The sequence below is a fragment of the Emys orbicularis genome, chromosome 18 (genome assembly GCF_028017835.1).
Source record: "Emys orbicularis isolate rEmyOrb1 chromosome 18, rEmyOrb1.hap1, whole genome shotgun sequence".
NCBI lineage: Eukaryota > Metazoa > Chordata > Testudines > Emydidae > Emys > Emys orbicularis.
Genome location: NC_088700.1, coordinates 5,944,570 through 5,963,470, shown reverse-complemented (window position 1 = coordinate 5,963,470; position 18,901 = coordinate 5,944,570). Strand labels below are relative to the sequence as shown.

The following is an 18,901-nucleotide window of genomic DNA, read 5'->3' as shown; positions in this document are numbered from 1 at the left end:
CTTTGGAGGAGATGGAATATCTTAAATAAGCCATTCACCACTTCAAAGCAATCTTCCCTCTTTTGTTACCTGTAAGCGGCAACAGTGATGTGTAAAACTCTTGATTCAAACTGCCAACTCGGTTATCAGGAAGTGGCACACACAGGAAGGAAGCAAATCAGTGACAGAATTCAGGAAGCCACGGTCAGTACAAGCTCTGAGGGCTAGACCAGGGTTCAAGAGATCAAGCCATTCTTCTCACAGGCTATGAGCTGTTTCCAGCTAATACTTCGTGCTCCACATCTAACCTACAGAATGTCAGAATCACCTTTTAGTTCACTTCAGTGGAATTGCAGCTAAGCCCTTGTTTATACTGGGATTTAAGCCCTGTGGTTGGCAATGGTGCAGGGACCCCATGCCTACCCTAGTGGACTGCAGCAGTGCACCAGCTGAAAGCCCACTGACAAGGCCTACAAAGGGAATTGGGTCCAACATGTTTTGTTGCTGTTCCCACTCCCACTTTCCCAGAGGCAGCGCCCCCACAGATATCCTCTGGAATGTTGATACATGTGACGGCCTCCTCTAGAACCCCTGCAGGTTCATTAATTCTGCAATGGCTCTTTGCCCCCCCCCCAATGGGAGCACTGGATCCCCTCCACATTCCTTCCTTGTGACAGGTTTGCCCCAAAGAGGGGTGTGGAGTAAGTATCACACAAGGAAGGAAGGGTTGGATATCTGGTCTTGGCTCCCAGCCCTGGGCCAGGAGGGCTGGGCAGGCAGAGCATTGAGTCCCAGAGCCTGGCAGAGGGACAATGCCCCTTGTACTTCTCAGTCGGTACCTTTCTGGCTGATTCGCAGCAGATGGGCTCCTACGGGAGTTCCAGCAGTAAGTGCGAGGCCATTTAAGGCCACAATCCAGCTGTAACCCAAGAGTCCCACAACCACTGGGAAGAATAAGCTGGCAGGGCGTGAACAGCCACAGAGAGTGAAGCTAGCTGTGTTGGCCGCTCTGCCAACAGAGTATCAGCCCTACCCTTCTAGGCGGGTAGGTGCACTTCCCGCAGGACTATGTACCATTCCGAGCTTGTAAGCTCCTTTGATGAAGTGGGCATAAGGCAAGCAAACTGGCAAAGGGGAAACCACCGAGGGCGTGGAAGAACGGAAGCGACACTCAGATGGCTACAACGTGCTGAGACCACAGACGCATGCCTGCTTTGGTTCTAATCTACCTGCATGCTGCCTAGTTGCAACTTCCCAGATATTTGAGACCATGCCTCACAAAGTCAGATGGCAAAGATCCACTAGATCACCAGGTGGAGGGCACATGTTCCCCCGAGAGGGAACGTGTACAGGAATCCAAGACTTGTGCTCGAGCTCAGCCAAAAAGCCAGATGCTGAGCACTCCATTCCAGACCCCTGGGAGCGCAGCATGCACACAGTATGGTTCTCTATGGTATCCCCCACCCGCTCATGCCATCAGTAAGAGGAGCCCACAGATTCCAATGCCTTGCTTCTAGGGTACGTTCCTTTCTCCGTCTGTTCCAACTGGGACCCCATCTGCTAATTCCACAAGTGTTGCTATTTCCCCCCTTGCCCAATGACCTATGTAGAGAGGCTGCTTCTGAAATGGCTAATTCCTCCCAAGCAAATGCCAAACAAGTACAACCTGACATGGGCAGAAGCTTTCCTACCGTGATTCATTTGCTTTGGAAGCTGAACTTGACAAAGCACCAAATTACACACTGGGAAATACAGTACATGATCAAAGGGGAGATAACCCATTTGTGCTGAGAAGGAACAGAGTGCTGATGGGGTGAAAGGTTGAAAATAAAGGGGGAATAAAAGGAATACAAAACAGAATAAATAGAACAGGAAGTGAGGGACAACATCTGCATCTTTACAATATTCAGGAAACACTATGGAGGAAGAAGCTAGGAACTGAATAATGCAAGTGCAATATAGAACAATATTCTGACCCATCTAAGAAATGGCTCATAGCTCCATGCACATAGCAGCTGTGTGCTTACAGAAAGAGGCTGCAGCATTTGTGTATGCAAATACCTTGATAATTTTCATGTGTGATCATACATAAATTATTCCTCAGATGTGGGATCATGCATCTCTGATTGTAGTTCAAAATATGGTGCATAGGCACATTGCACAGTATTGTGTTATCACCGTACAATAAGCTTCATTTTTATACTGCACAGATGCTGTGCAGTGCAAGTTAACAGTTTTGGGTAGCAGCACTGGAGGTCTCCGTGCTGCCTTTCAGATCTGCTTTTGCTATTCAAAGAGACAGGAGTGCCTATAAAATTTTCAAAAGCAACTGGCTTTCTCCTGATCCTGCTGCCTAATTCACAATGGAACATTAGGGTTTTAACATGCCTACCAAAAGCAATGCACTCCACCACCCCTAAGAGCCACTGATTGCACTGATTTGTTCTTATATTTAAACAAAAATGTGCCGCCGCCCCCACCCCACTAAACCTCATGCACCACTGCAGTCCTGCAATACCTTTGTCCGACATCACTCCCCAAGGATCCCATCCTCCGAGCTGGTAACAAGGGGCTGACCCCATGGACATCCTCTGTCGTTGCTGGTGGGGCAGTTTTTACATGTGAATTGATCTCGGATGGGGAATTCTTCAGCTTGGCTCTTGCCATTCTAAGAGCTTTGGCTGCCTCCTACTTCCTCCTCTTTTCCCCCTGAACTCTCTCATACATAGCAATCCTTATACTGCCTGCAGTTCAGAGCTGTCAGCATGTACCACCTCCTTCCTCTAGTCACTCTCCCCACTCACAGCTGCTCAGTGGAACAATCCTGCCCTGTAGATTTATCTTGGTAGCGAGGGAAATTAAGGAAAAGTCCATGGTCGTGCTGCTGTTATGAATTGAGTGCCATGCAGTAAAACAGCAGAGATGACAAGAGATTAATAATGCAGAAGCCTGTATAATGGTTTCACTTCATAAATGAAAAACATATTTGTGTAGTGCAGGATATCCTTTGCCTTGGCTGGCTGATTATTAAAATGACTGGATTGGTTTTATTACCATACCCAAGACAGCAGTGGCTTGGGGGGCAAGGGATCATAGAAATTCTTCTCCATTCCTGTATGTGGGGATGCTATTCCCCCACCACCACCCGTTTCTTTTTGTAAAATGTCTGAGTGAATTAAATGCAGGAAAATGACAATCTCAGAGGCTGAGTCCTCGTACAGCACAGGGAGAAGCAGTACAGGCTTCCCCCACATTGCCGTTTACACACCTCAATCCTGACTTAGAAGGAGCACCTCTGTGGGTGAAGGGGAAGTCCATTCAACATGGGCCATTAAGTCCTTGGGCTGGCTACTGAGATGGCTACCATTCATTAGCACCCATCATAGTGGTGGTTTCAGTGATGTGGGCATTATCCCCATGAAACTGGACTTTCACTCATCAACCCCACTGCTCCTTATCCCTTGAGCTACCATCAGTTGCTAACAGCTTTCAGACACTACTGGTTTAGGCTGGATTCAAACCAATGACTTTTAAAATAACTGGCTCTTTATCCCACTACCAACGTAACCTGTGTTTCTTTGGTTAAAATATAACTTTGTTAGGCAAGTTCTCCAAGGATGCTGAAAAGTAAATCAATCTTAATTATTAATAAAAAATGTCACTCGCATTTTAGTTATCATCCAGGAGGTTCCCACGGATAGTCCTCACTTCAGATCAGTTTGCAACACATCAAACAACAGGGGCAGGAGGGCCTAGTTGCCTTCCGGATTCTATTAAAGAACTCTGGCCGGGTTAGTGCAGAATTTATATATTTAGGTCAGGCAAGTGTGCAGTGGGAGTTTCAGCACCAAGGACAGCACTGGGGGGAGCCTATTGAACATTTATATGCTGTTTACTTTAAACAAACATTTAAGCTGATATGTGAGAACAAGACTGAGGCCGTACCATATCCTGTGTGTTGCTGAGCTGCTATCAAGATTCCTCAAGCTAAGCAAGGTTAAGTGAGTCAAGTACTTGGATGGAAGACCTCCTAGGAAGACTTAGGTGCTGCATGAAATATCCTTGAGAGAGTAGATGGTGGTCTACCTTCTGAGTCGGTGCTGTGCCACTGTGACATCACCATGCTAGGGCGCATTGTGCTATAGGAGGTGCTTTTCTGGAGAAGACTAAAAACAAACTTGTGGTCATTACAGATTCCACTTAATTTTTCTTTCATCCACTGTCCTGGCCAAATTCCCACTCTGGTAATTCCACTGTGGCCACCTAAAATTCCTTTTGCCATTTCAACGTTATAGCAAGTTATTCTATACTCCCTGCCCTGAAACCATTGTGCCCTGTGCTGTTTCACCACAAAAAGATGGATTGGTTGCATTGGCAGTCAAAATTATCCCTCCTTCACAGGAGTGTAGAGAGGCTTAGTCCAGTCATATCTGAAAAGATGAGGAGAGAGCTTGAGAAGGGACAACACTTCAGAGGCCATCTTTCCGCACTCACCTGTAACGACAGGAGGAATGGGTAGGGCTGGAGAGCTGCAGTGTGGAGCTCTGGTGGGGTTATATTTCTTTTGTCGCTGCAAGCGATTTGCAGGGCTGGTCAAAACCTTGCAAAAGAAAGTTGGGCTCCCAAATAATCAAGAGTTTTCACAATAAGGTGTCTGCTTTCCCCCGAAAAGTTTGATGTTGAATCAAAAATCTAAAACCCCAACAAACTGAATCTTGGTGTTTTGACTGAATGTTTTGTTTGCTGTTTTTCAATGAAAAGTCAAAAATGTGTTGGGGGGACATTTTCCAGCCAGCTCCAGTTATTGGATTTGATCTGAGAGTAATAAAGGAGTGTTGATCTATACATTACATTTGAAAGACTGACCAGAGCACCCACCACTGTGGATTTTCACCAATCTACAACAGGTCCAAATAAAACCATGAGAAAAATGTAGACTCGAGTCTAACCCTCCTTCACTTACATCAATGAAATGTTAAACTTAAGCCCTGATTATTGTTATTCCTGTTATTTTGAGGTGCAGAGAAGCTCATTAGCTAAGATACAAAGGGATGTATATGGCATAGCTGGGACTAGAGCTCGAATCCCTGTCCCCTATTCTAACCATGAGACCACATCCCCATTCCTTAATGGGACATCACTATTAAGGATATTCTATAAAAGTTTTTTCCCCCAACATAAAATAGATACAAAAGTAATGCCAGTTACTGACGTGCCAGCTCTTAAACAGCCCCATATACACCTTGATCATCCTTACATGGTAATATTTCGGTTCAAGCCTTGTGATTGGTTTCTTACACTCATACTATCTCACTCATTCCTCACATTAATTGATTACATATTCATAAGCATGAATACAATTGGTGATATACAGCTTTAAGCAAGCACCTAACATCAGCGGGGACTTCCGCTGCTGTTTGTGGTTTTGACAGGAAACTGTGCAAACCGTACTTCAAGAGCAAGGTAAGAAAGCTGTTCAAACTGCTTGAAAGGGCAGATGTGGGGGAGGGGGGAGGCATGGGCTTCCCCTCCTCCCCATGGAGCAGGAGCTGCTGCTGCCTGGGGGAGGCCAAGCCATTTCAGGGGCCACGTCTGGCTACACTCCAAACTAGGGATTTAATGCTTAATTATACTTTGCAAGCCCACTACAAACTGCTGATTTCTCATTTCAACATTCGCATTAGCCTGAGACCACTGCTGAGTGGCAGGCTGGAGAAAGGAGATGGAACTGTTCAGAAAAAGCCATGCTGGGTATAACAGTTACTGAAAATGTGACTGAAAAGAGGGGGATTTCTCATTAGATTCAACTGAATCCATGGCAAATGCATCATTTAATATTTTCCTTTTAAGTAGTTTCCAATATTGGCTGTCAAAACTCCTTTTGTGCAGCCATTTAACATATTAATAATAAATATGGTCATGCATGTTAGAGCTACTCAATGAAACAAGAGGGCTTTAAAAATTACTATGATAAATGCATTTGGTATTTTGAGATATTAGCGAAAGCTGTGAGAGTGGAGAAATTCTCTAAAAATCAGCAAGTACAGCAACTTCAAAATAAATCTTTTAAAAATATGGAGCTCTAAGTAAGCTATATAGCCCATAGCAAAACTTTAAGCAATGACAAAGAACGTTTCTTTATACACTACATTTTGCTAGAAAACTTTTATGCAACTGAATTCATTAGTATTTAACTTGTGGACATTTATTTTGCTCTTACGTGTGCTTCTCCATGGAGGCTGGTTGGGTTCTTTGTCTGAAGGAAATAGATATTACAAACACTTAAAGAGATACTCTAATTATGACTCATTGGAGTAACTAATCTGAAACTGAAAACTGGCCTCATGCCTCAATTTGAATGTAAACTCTATTGAACAGCCGGAGAATTGGATTGTTTCCCCCACCCGAGGCCCATTGCTATACTAAAATCTTCCTTTGGCTCTGCTCAGAGGCATGTGCCTGGCTAGCTAGAAATGTGCTCTGTCCGAAGGTCAGTACGGGTGACATCTCTGGTTTGGAGGCATCAACAAGAAAATGGAGCCACAGGAGCCGGTTTTCTTTTGCAGCCTCTGGTCAGTGACTGCGCCCAAGCCACAAGCACAGCTCTGACCAGATCAGCAGCTTAGCCCTGGAAGGAGGGATGTAAAGTAAAATTAAAACATTTACACACGGTTTGAAATAACTAATTTGGGGAGAAAAAATAATCAGCAAATCTTAAGCTTCAGGCTGACCTCCGACAAGTCACCTTAGAAAAACTAAACTCCTAATCGGTCGCGTAGGACTGCTGGTCTTGGCACTGGTGCCTACCAAGAGGAGTGCAGAGTTCCAGGGTAGATTAATTTGGAATGTGATGTGGTTTGTGGCAAGAATCCCCTGCAGCAGTGCAGAAAAATCCAGTCTGGATTTTTTCCTACAACAGTCACAGCAGTGAAACATGCTGGCTAACTCAGGACCTCATCCAGTGCCCACTGAAGTCACTGAAAAGATTCCCATTGATTACAATGGGCTTCAGATCAAACCCAACGTCTGCAGATCTCCCTTTATATGATCATTCATATGGAATGAGGCAGACAGACAGTCATTTGAATAGTCTCATATCATTCCTGCTCCCACATTATAAGAGTATTATTATGTCTTCACCCACACACAGCAATCTACATTTACAAAGAGTCAGCACAGAACAGCTAGCTGGTTTCATAGCATAGGGTCTACAAAAGAATCCATCACTGTCACTTCTGAATATGCTACATGCACAACTATCACAGTCAATCTTCTTTGCGTTGGCATCGTATTCATGGAGAAGGTTTTGCCACAAAATTTGGGGGAACAGTACATGGATCTGGGAATGTGGTTTGGGCCCCATCTGTAGTCAAATCATTTGCTAAAGCCCATAAATCTTTGGTGCAAGCCTGTGCCTGGTCAATGCAAACATTTAGGGGTAGTGTCCAAGCCAAGTTAAACTTGCTTTCACACATGCCTTGCCCACGAGCCACAAAAAACCTGCTGCTTTCCCTGGGTTTCAGTTGGAGGTTTTAGGTGCATTCCAAATGAAGTGACCAGATTCTGAACTGGTATAAACCAATATCGTTCTGTTGAATGCAATTATGCCAATATATACTAGCTGAAGATCTGTTTCCAAAAGTCAGAGTGAAACTTGGGAGGGCAGGCAGAATAGAGACAAAGAAATAGCTGGCCTTAGAGAAGCTCATGAGTTTACAAAGCTCTAGTGCTGTCGTCATCCCAACAAATCTCTGGGGTTAACTAAAACCACTACCACAAATGGAAGTTTCTAATAGGGTGGAAAGAAGGTTTTCTGGCAGTAAGAAGCCGGGGAACGTTAAGAAACCAAACTTTAGGCTGAGCTACTAGGAAAAATGGCATCCAGACAATTGAAATCTTCAGTGAATGCTTGTACTTTCCAAGATCCTTATTAAATAAATCAAGGCTTATCACAGTAGTAATGCAACCATTCTCTGGCTTTCAGCAATCAGGCTAATGACTACTTAAAGTACCACACATGCTCTGGCATCACTTTAACCCCTGAACTCGAGCTGGTTATCGTCCGTATGATAAAATAACTACAAATGAATTATTCTTCTGTGTAACAACATTTTTCCTCGTGGTTACAACAAATGAAGCACAGAAGCGACTGACAGGAAAAAATTATGCACAACGTAGTCAGAAATATGCAATTCATCAGCAGCACATTGGAAAAGGTTGAGCCTGCTAAAAAGCACAATTTGCAGAGATGCCTAACTATTGCAGAGCTCTGTTATTGCAACATATACATTGGAGCCCTTGCACTTACCTCACGCTGGAGAATGTGTTATCAATAGGCAATAGCCTCAAATGTGCTAAGGACCTACAAAGTCTCCTCAGAATCTGACCCATTTGGCATAAGAATCTGGATTCATGCAATTATTTTTTTAAACAGATATAGGGCTCTGTCCTCCAATGGATGCCATGCATAAATGGAAGAAAACACATCCGTGTGCTTCTTAGCTTACTGTGGAAATAGTTTCTCTCCTTGGAATATATTATTGTTTTTAGGAAAATAACAGCAACCCCTGCAACATCCAGTACGGGAGCATACGTCACTCCTGTTTGCTGCACTAGGAGACTGTTCTCTTTCTTCACACTGGTATGTGTGCCACTTGAGTGGATATTACAGAGTCACTAGTAGCATGTATTTTAATATACACAAGACACAAAATTATGACAAGTCGGGTCTTTAAGGACATTGTGGTTTGCATTTGGAGAGACAATCTAAAGCAGCAGAAAAGTTACTGTCGGTATCTATTCATGTGAAGCTCAGCCACTGGCAGAAATGAGCCAGCGTTCTCACTTAGAGATCCTTCATTCCGGTGTGATGATTTGGGGGAGATGGGTGTGTTTTGTGTTTTAAAGTACAAACCTTAGTGTGTTCTCTTGTGTAGTCGGAGGAAGGATCACTAGGAAGTTCTCTGTTACTTGAAATCAAAATATGTTCTCCTAGACACAGCCTTCGTGCAATTTTCCACCTCCTGCTGGAGCATCAAGAAACTGCAACAAAATAGCACCTAACTACATCATAATCACAGATCTACCTAGCTACTCCAGAACTGTCGCCTTCTGGCCAAACTAAAATCTCCACCCATCTCTCTGACATCTCTTTGTGGACATCTAATAGCCAGCGCAAGCTCAACGTGGCTAAAACAAGGTGCTACGATACCATAAATAAATAATAAACAATACTACTCTGTATTCCTGCAGCTTACTACCTCCTTCTGCAGTCCCAGGAACATCAGCTAGTCAACTCAATCTGTATCATAATACGCTATAAGTCAGCATTATACCACCGCCTATTGCAGCATCAGGGAACTGCCACAAATTCATATGATTTGCACTGCAACGCAGGATGTGTGTGTGGCATGACATGGAAACAGAGAATTTCCATGGCCTTTGATGTTACTGGAAGTTGTGTGGCTACTCAGCTGAAGCCAGCTGGTGAATGTGACTTCAAGAGAGACTTCATTGCTTAGATGCTGGTAATATTTATTGGCAGAGAAATTCAACTTACTGCTGTGAATATCTGACAGGGAAGGAACTGCTCACGAGATTCTGCAGAACATATAGCCTGCAATAAATCAACCGGCAGTGTGAGAAAGGATTGATATAAATCAATGCAAAAGGAATTTAAAATAAAGCAACAACTTAATGTTGCAGGTTGTAAATGTCCCTGCATGCACTGGATGGGTGCAGAGCAATTGTTGGGACAAAAGGTTGGAAGCCTTTATTAAAGAGAGAGCTCCCACAGAGCACGAGACATATCCTCTTCATTTCTTATCAATCGTACATTTCTCCTCACTCTCTTCCCCCCATTCCTTACTCACACAAGACACGTGCCGGACACCAGGATCACGGCTCTGTAAATTCATACTCCCCACCGCAGGATGGAGCACTTGGTCATATCTAACTTGGCCAATTTCTCCAGAATTCTGCTGGAGGAAGAATTGTAGCCCGTATTTATGGCTCTGAAGACATTTGCTAATGGGAGCAAGTGGCTGCAGCGAGTAGTGTAATTAGTATCCACCCATCGTTTAAGATGAAGGTCAATTCTAAGGGAAATGAGTATGCCGGAGTAAAAATATTTACCTCATTCTATCAGCATCTTAGCAAGGATTCCACCCTGCCCTTGCAGCGGAGAGAAGCAAACTGCCTGTTGCTCAGCAGCAATCCCTTAGCAAGTGTACACATGCGTCGCTTAACAATTGCTTCTGTCCCCTGGCTCTAGCAGGGTGAGCTGCGGAATAAGGTGGGGAATGAGAGAATCTTCTTCATATACGTGGTAAAGAAGAATCCTGCCTAGACTAGGTATGGAGGGCGTGATGGGGGGAGGAGGGAGAAGAGAGAATGCCCAGGATTGACATGGCGTGGAGTCATAGGTGCTGGCACTAGGGGTGCTGCTGCACCCCCTGGCTTGAAATAGCAGGAACAACCCAAAGACATGGTTTTCCCTTTCAGCACTATAAAAATTGTTCCAGCACCACTGTGTGGAGTGCTATAAAGCGCACTGACATGAACCTTGGGGTGATGTCATAACCCACACTTCGCAGCCAGGAATGCATCGGGGCAGCTGGGAACATGCCATGCAGAAGAGGAGAAGGCAAAACCAGAGTCACATAGACTTGCCATCATCCCCGTTCTAGGGTGCCACTGACAGGTGTTACCAGAGCAGACTAGCTAGGCAGCTGCTCCAATGCCCCAGGTGATGAGTGTGCACATAACAGCAGCGGGAGGTCACTCAGCAAACAGCCTGACACCCACAGGACAGGCAGTTTTCACAGGGACCTTTCAGCTGCCATCTGCGTTATGTAACTCTCCCCAAACTGGTAGCAAACAAACATCACGTATTTGAGTATGACACACAACCAGTTCGGGGAAATGAGCAGAAGGGGTGAGATACGAAGTTGAAATGCCCAGACAGGATAGCTAACCAATGATTCTCAACAGGACAGACAAACAGAATCCTGCTACTGCTGTGGATTTCACAGAGAGAGAGAGAGAGTCAGAAAAATCCTCCAGGGTAAGGAAGGCAAATGACAAAACTTTGTAGCTTTTTATTTTATTTAAAGTGAAGTTATGACACCACTGTGGGTTCGGCTCTGGTGGCTACAGTTTCAAGCTCAACAGAGTGAAGTCACCTCTGCTACTTGCTTCAAATTTAGAGTCTCTAGGAACACATAAAGCCCAAGGATAGTGACCACACAGACATTCACAAGGTCTACTCTGTTTTACAAGTTTTGTTAAAGTTAGGATCACCCAAGCATATAGAAAGACTAATCTTGCAGCATAGGGTCACAATTCTAAAGTGGCATAAAGTCATTCTTTGGTCACTTACTTAGTTCAAGCATTTCTTAAGCCTATGGCCTACTACAGCTAAGTTAAAATCTTACAAGCCTCAGCCTGGAGGCCTTGCATTTCAGCCATCCTTACTTAGAAGTTGGCCTGCGAACTACTGATAATCTTATTTTTCTATAATCCTACAATTTAACTGTATTTAGCACACAATGATGATATATGATGTAGCATGTTAGTTAATCATAAATGAACAATAAACTAAAATCATTGGCTATGGCTTTGACCCCGTTTCCTCTCAGTTCCAGACAAGTTTAGGGCATTGTTTTGGTTTGTTATTTAAAGTACTGCATGTGAACTGCATTTAAATGTAAGCGACGCTTTATAGCTTGTATTCACTAGGCATTGCCATGGCCTTTCACTGTGCTGTGCTACTAGGGCTAGATCCAAACACCACTGAAGTCTACAGAAAAACTCTCATTGACTTCAATGGCCTTTGAGTCAGATCCTTCCTGTGTCCCTGGCAGGCAGTCTTGAGCTGAACCCCAAATTTGTATTATAGTAGCACCCAGAGTCCCCATCAGGAATGGGGCCCTTCCATGCTGCGCTCTGTACAAAGATGAATAAAGAGCCAGTCCCTTATCCAAAGTGCTGGGACAGTAATGCAAATAATACTAATAGACCACAAGAGCGAAGGAAAGGAAAGACAAGGGTAATTGTACTGGGCACGTGAGGGGTAAACTAAGGGTACATGGGTGATTGGCAGCTGGTGGTCGTTAGCCTGTGGCTCAAGGAAATAGAAAAAGCAATGACACCAGAGGTGTGTTCTGGTTCTTAACACATTGTGCAATGAGCAGAGGCAGAAAGGGAGACACAGACAATGCGCCCAAGGCATTTAAGTCACATCGTTAGCCAGCAAAGAGTTCCCAAACAGTTGCACTTTTAAAGGGCTGCTCTCTCTTTAAATTAAAGAATATATACACACTTCAATGGCTGAAAGTGCAGCTTCCCCTGGTGCTCTGCCGATCATCATGCCGGGCTCACGGGAGTGAAGATTATGCTCTCTGCTACATTTGTCCCTACAGTTCCATTCTCCCACCAAGCTGCCGAGGCTCAGTACATTTCTTTTGCATAACAGGCCACTAAAAATTCACTGTAAACCAGAGGGGTCTCTGCCCATTGTGATTTGCCCTCTGAGTATGGGCCTTTTCCCTCACATTTGCCATCTAAAAATCAACACCACCCACATTAAGGGTTGACTGATTTTACCGGTTGTAATTATGCTCTCAAATAATATCCCACTGTTTCCTCATCAGTGATCATGGGGGATAATTGTTTTTATCCACCTCTGCGGAGCACTTTAAGATCTATGGGTGGAAAATTCTGTATGAAGTGCAAAGTATTATTATTCAACTGCCATTAAAAACATTTCAGGGGAAAGTACAGAACCTTAGGAGACAGTGATTAACCTGAATGGTTGTTGCTAAAAATATGAACCATATTAGAGACTTAGGTTTCCATTTAGCAGCCTACAATGGTTCTGTTTACTGCACGGTTTAATGCCAGGGCCTATATCTAGGTGCCCTTTGGAAGAACAATCACCTCTAGTGATTTTCACTCTATGGTGATTCCCCTCCTATAGGGACACAGCCGTAAACCATTTGTGGGGGAGAAGCTAGTCATGTCACTTAACGCCCTTCTGAAACGCAATCAGATACTGTGGTGATGAGAGTGGTATAAGACGCTAAATAGAACAGAATCTGTAATTTTATTATAATAATAATCTCCCACCGTTCAGAGGCACTTTGAGATCTTTGGATGAATAGCACCACACAAGTATTAAGGCATTCAGGACAGACCTATATGCAAGTGGCAACTTAATTGGCTAAATGGCATTTGTTCACTTGCCCTCTGTGCTTTTCTACAGCTTATTCTGACAGCACAATTGCAAAGCCCTCAGAGAACAACTTTAAAGAGAAAGCACCTGGCTCTTGCCAATTGTAATGGGGCACTACATTCTGAAACCTGCTTTCAAGCACTATAGTGTTCCGTTACATTTGGTTTAATACATCTTATCAGTGGATTTTCAGTTACAGTTTTAAATGATGTACCAATGAATAAAGGTTTACATTTCCTGCAGGAATACCACAAAACAGTTATTTGAGAAGACAGCATCAATACCTAATGAGCTGACCACAATTGAAAGTTATTACAAGAAATGGCAGAAGAATTAGTGACTAAGCCCTTTTAAAAAAAGTTTATAGCATCTGCTGCCCATTCTGGCTCTTACACTTATGAGTTAGGGCAGCAGGAGTTGTCAGGGTCACCCCCAATTAGTTACGCAGAATCACGTATGGTAAGAGCTTTTCCACAAGGTGCTGAGTGTCGCAAGGAGTGAATCAAAGCAGTACCAACAATAGAGGGGGACGAGAGTTATACAGACAGAGCAAAAAAGGCCGAATCGGGCTAACACAAGACTTATCTCGCGAGCCTCATTGGATCTCCCCCCAGGCAGAGAAGTTTAGCAAACTGGGCTTGAGTCCAGGAATCAGGAACTCCCAAACTCTGTTTCCAGCTCTGCTGCTAACTCAGTGGATGGCCTTCGGCAAGTCACTTCCCCTCGCCACGCCTCAGTTTCCCCCAACCCAGGCACCACTCTTATCTACCTCACGGGGGTGCTGGAAGCAGTGATTCAATGACATACGTGAAGTGCTTTGAGATTCTCAGCTATAGAGGGGCAGACGCCCATTGATGTTAATACTTCAGCCCTTGGAAACAGCAGAACGCTATATAAAAAGAGGCTAAATTTTATCATGATATATAATGTGTTGGCCAAATAACCACTAACATCGGTCTTCCCCCCCCAAGGTGCCAGGGAGTTGCACAGACCGACCTCCAAGGGTGACACCTTGAGGTCACTGTGATTAGTATTGCACTAATACTGAGGAGTCCCAGTGCTGGGCCAGGGCCTCACTGTTAGGTGCTGTATAAAGACCTCCCCAGCCTTCATTAGCCCACCACTGTCAACCTGCGTAGACAGGAGTACTTGCAAGTTCCCCCAAGCATCACGTGCATTTGGCCAGAAACAAAACACTTCAACCAAGAACAAAATACTGGATCAGAGAAACTTGGAGAGAACCCCAAAGAGGTCGGGAGGACTGAGTCATTTCCCCTAATGCTTTTCAAGCTACATTTATTCAAAAGCATTTGGGAAAAAAATCCCATTCACTGCAACAGCCATTTGATCTTGTATTGACATTATGCATATCTCAAGTTAGTGCTAATGAAAAATATATGAGCCATTGCAGCATGGGTTCTGTGCAAAGCTTGCCTCTGGATCCAGCTCAGTTCTCTTCCGCTCTCCTGCGACTGCCGTTTGTGAGGGCTATGGGGCTATTTTACTCACTGTGAGAGCATCCTGGCTCCTCATCCACAAATTCATGTTCAATGTTCTACAATGTCAGATCTTCCCCGAAACATCCAGTGCGCCAGTTTCTAACCATGGGGAGGAGAGCAGAAAAAAACCTGTGAGAAACTGACATTCACCCTTTCTCAGCTGGTGCCCCCAGAACATTTCATTGACTGCAGCAGCAGTGCCAGTGGGAATTGATATCAGTGGAACGTTAATGGGCAACACAGCAAGGAGGTACCAGCAGAGAAAGGGTCAATGTCCGTTTATCGCAGATTGTCTCTCTTTCTTCCCCTCCCGCCACTTAAAACCTGGCGCACTGGAAGGTTTGGGAAAGATCTGACATTTTAGAAAGCTTGGATGAAGTTGCAAGGTTTATTAGTGATCGCAAAGGGAGCTGGAAATTAAAGGAGGCCTCTGAAGAATTGTATTGATGAGTAGGGGAAAAGAATTACGTAACGTGAGAAAACATATACAGAGTGTGCAGCTAAGCAGGAGGGAAGGGTGTGTCTGCCAGTAGCAGAGCTTTTGATTTCAGGTGCATCTTGCTACTTACTCAGAGTTCTCCACACAGGTATCTTATGCTGTTTCAGGACTTTTTCTTGGCGGGGGAAAGAACATCCCATTTACAAAACATAGGGTTTTCCTAGCAACCCAGTAATACAACTAGGTTTTTTACAGCTTCATTCATGTAAACAATAGCCTAGCACATTGTACAACATCCAATAAATATCATCACAGAGCTAAAGTAATCAAATAGCAGAGACAGCGCATGCGTAGGCAGTTTCTGCGAGGAAGCGAAGATGTTCTGAGCCAGGATTTAAAAAGAAATGGAGAGTCTATGAGGTGAAGTGATAGAGGGAGGCTGTTCTGGACATAGGAGTTGCAAAGGAGAAGACTCTCACTCTATCGGTGCTGAGGCTCTGTCGTGGGACAGAAGAGGTGAAGTTAGAAGAACAAAGTGAGCAGCAAGGGGTAGGCTGAAGAGTGCATCTATACTGGCAATCGAAGAGTCCCAAAGGGATAGACAATATGATGGTAAAAATACTACAACATTGTCTAACATTCGGTTTCCACCAGTGCCTCAGTATACACATTCGGTTTCCAATGTGCCTCAGGATACACCCAGGGGGATCAAATCTTTAGGCAAAATGACAGTTCAGTCTCCAGAGCTAATCAGGCATTTTTGCTGAGGCCACCTATGCAAAAGAGAGCCAGTTAGTGCCTTCCATGATGTCAACATCTGTCCTGTTAGGAAACATGCCAAGACCCACAAGCCCATCTTCCGTGGCTCCCTGAACAGTCATCAGAGGGGCCAGGTTGAGCTTTGCAAGCTCACAGCTCATGTGTCTTTATGAATGTACCCAAGACAATCCTTGTCGCAGGGTGCTCTGAGAGGCTCCCAAAATGCATTCATTAGAAGAGGGCCTTGCCTCCCTTCCCATGCGTAACTGAGAGCAGGATTGGACCTCATTAAAGGCAGCGGTGCTACAGAAGCTAACAGATGACTGAATTTAGCTATCAAGGGTGTGGTACATGCTCCACTTTCTAAAGCAGCTCCCCATCTAGCAGGAAAGTTAGAGAGAAGTCATTATATAACGGAGACGCGAGTGCCCTGGGTATTGAATGAATTATGAACACAGAACCGTCATCATACCCATTACAAACGCATTTGTGCCTTCTGGAGTCTGGCTCAACAACAATGCACATAAAAGCTGTGAAATAAGTATATAGGGCTTGGACTTGTTTAAAAAAATCATTTTGGGTGGAAAAAATAGACAAGACCCAACTTATGCACTAGATAAATATCCACTACAAACTCATGGTGAGCCAGCCAGTAGCTTCCTACTTTTTTAATGCATTTGACATAATTCCACAGAAAGCACTCAGATCTCAGAGCTTTGCAGTGAGTCAGCAAAGATCTTCCAACTTTTTCTTAACAAAGCTGCTGACAGATTAAAGTTGCTGGAGGGAAAAAAATAAATAAAAGGAATTATATCCAGGCGACTGTCAGAACAGACATCTGACTGCACAGGGGGAAACAAAGAGCCTCTGGGTAAAGCCTAAATATACATCTGCAAGGGAAGTAAAAAAATATATTCTCTGTGCTAGCACACAAATAATGCAAAGCAGTCAAACATTGCCAGTTCAGCGCAATTACAGGAGAGCAAATAAAAGTCTCATTAACAAATGAGAAGGATTTAATTATGTGGAGATGGGGACTCCATCAAGAAGGATAGGTGAATCTTTGCATGCAGCTATGTAAACAGGTTTTCAGTACCTCTAGTCTAAACGGCGCCATGAAACTGAAGTGTAGAAGTGTGATTAAGAGGGGAGATAGCTCCGTCTCAGATGTGAAGGGCAGGATAAAAAAACAAAGCACATTTATAAGGACTAACCGTGTTTCATAGAAAGAATTGTAAATATAAAAACAAACCAAAAAGATCTAGGGCTGGATCTTCAAGGTAGGTAAATTGCCTAAGTTCCCCTGAGCTCCTCCAATTTCCACCAGTTTAAGATCTGGCTCTAGTGTGTAAGCCACAGGGTGGATAGCACTCAGCCAGCGAAATAAATACAAAGATGCTTTTTCATCTCCCTCCCTTAGCCCCTTCAACGCCTTAGGGCACAGGACAATAGTCACGAGACTTAGCACGACGATCGGTTTTAAATTTTCAAAGCACTTTGTAAACATGAATAATAAATAAGCGATCAGCCTTCTCCTCATCACATCTCACTCCTGCCAGTGAGGCAAGTATCACCTTTAATTGAGAGCAAGAGAAACCTGAGACCCAGAGGTGGAGGGGCAGATCCTCAAGTGGTGTAAAATGCCCTAGCTCCACGGAAGTCAATGTTTCGCCTTGGCCTTGAAGTCAATGGCGCTATGAAAATTTCCTCCCGCTGAAGATCCCTGAACAACATGCTCTCCCGTCAGTGGCAATGCCAGGAACAGAATGCAGGACCATTCACAGGGGCTCTTCATAGCAGAATGTGCAAAAAGTCCCACCAGCTGATGTGGGAGGGGGAGAAAAGTCACAAATCTGTAGTACCTAGGTGGCAGCCATCTGCTGTCTGTCTGCACGGAGGTGGAGTCCTTCCTTTGAGCAAACCCTCTGTGCTGGTTGAGAATACACACCTGTGACGGGTTCGGTCACAGAGACCCCCTTGGGACTGTCACCTGATGTGCTGAAACTACCTCTGAGCCCGTTTTCCCTGTCAGCTTGGGACTTCAGAACCCTGCCTTGTTGAGCCAGACATGCTAGCCAGCTGCAACACAGACCCAGGGTCTGAACTACGTTCCCAAAGCTGCAGGCTTTAACTGAAAACCACTCAGTGGGTACTCCTGTCTCCAGCACCCAGATACCCAGCTCCCAATGGGATCCAAACCCCAAATAAATCCCTTTTACTCTGTATAAAGCTTATACAGGGTAAACTCATAAATTGTCCACCCTCTATAACACTGATAGAGAGATATGCACAGCTGTTTGCTCCCCCAGGTATTAATCACTTACTCTGGGTTAATTAATAAACAAATATGATTTTATTAAGTATAAAAAGTAGGATTTAAGTGGTTTCAAGTAATAACAGACAGAACAAAGTAAGTTACCAAGCAAAATAAAACAAAATATGTAAGTCTAAGCCTAATACATTTAAGAAACTGAATACAGGTAAATCTCACACTCAGAGATGTTCCAATAAGCTTCTTTCACAGACCAGTCTGGGCCCAATCCTTTCCCCTGGTACAGTCCTTGTTCCAGCTCAGGTGGTAACTCGGGGATTTCGCATGACTGGCAGCCCTCTTTGTTCTGTTCCACCCCCTTTTATAGCTTTGGCACAAGGCGGGAATCCTTTGTCTCTCTCTGGGTTCCCACTCAACCTTCTAAATGGAAAAGCACCAGGTTTAAGATGGATTCCAGTTCAGGTGACATGATCACATCACTGTAAGACCTCCTTCTTCATAGCCTAGTAGCTGGAAGACACATACATAGGAAGACTTGCAGGTAAACAAAGCCATTCACAGTTCATTGATTCTGAGGCACCCTTAATGGCTTCCACTTAACATGTTTACATCAGTAATACAAGTTTATATCTTATTCTCCTAACTCCAGACATAGAAATAATACATGCAAACAAATAGGATGAACACACTCAGTAGCTCATAAGCTTTGTAATGATACC

At 44.2% G+C, this 18,901-nt stretch overlaps 1 protein-coding gene across 4 annotated transcripts in view; it reads right to left on the bottom strand.

The window, feature by feature from the left end:
- KCNT1 (potassium sodium-activated channel subfamily T member 1) overlaps window positions 1–18,901 on the bottom strand; it is a 206,083-nt gene that overhangs the window by 133,459 nt on the left and 53,723 nt on the right. The window contains exon 1 of one of the 4 annotated variants that reach the window (XM_065418689.1): window positions 2,498–2,646. The exons of the other annotated variants lie outside the window; for them this stretch is intronic. Within the exon in view, the coding sequence (XP_065274761.1) occupies window positions 2,498–2,646 (149 nt within the window). Of the gene's footprint in view, window positions 1–2,497; window positions 2,647–18,901 lie in introns of those variants that run through there. 4 annotated transcript variants of the gene reach the window in all.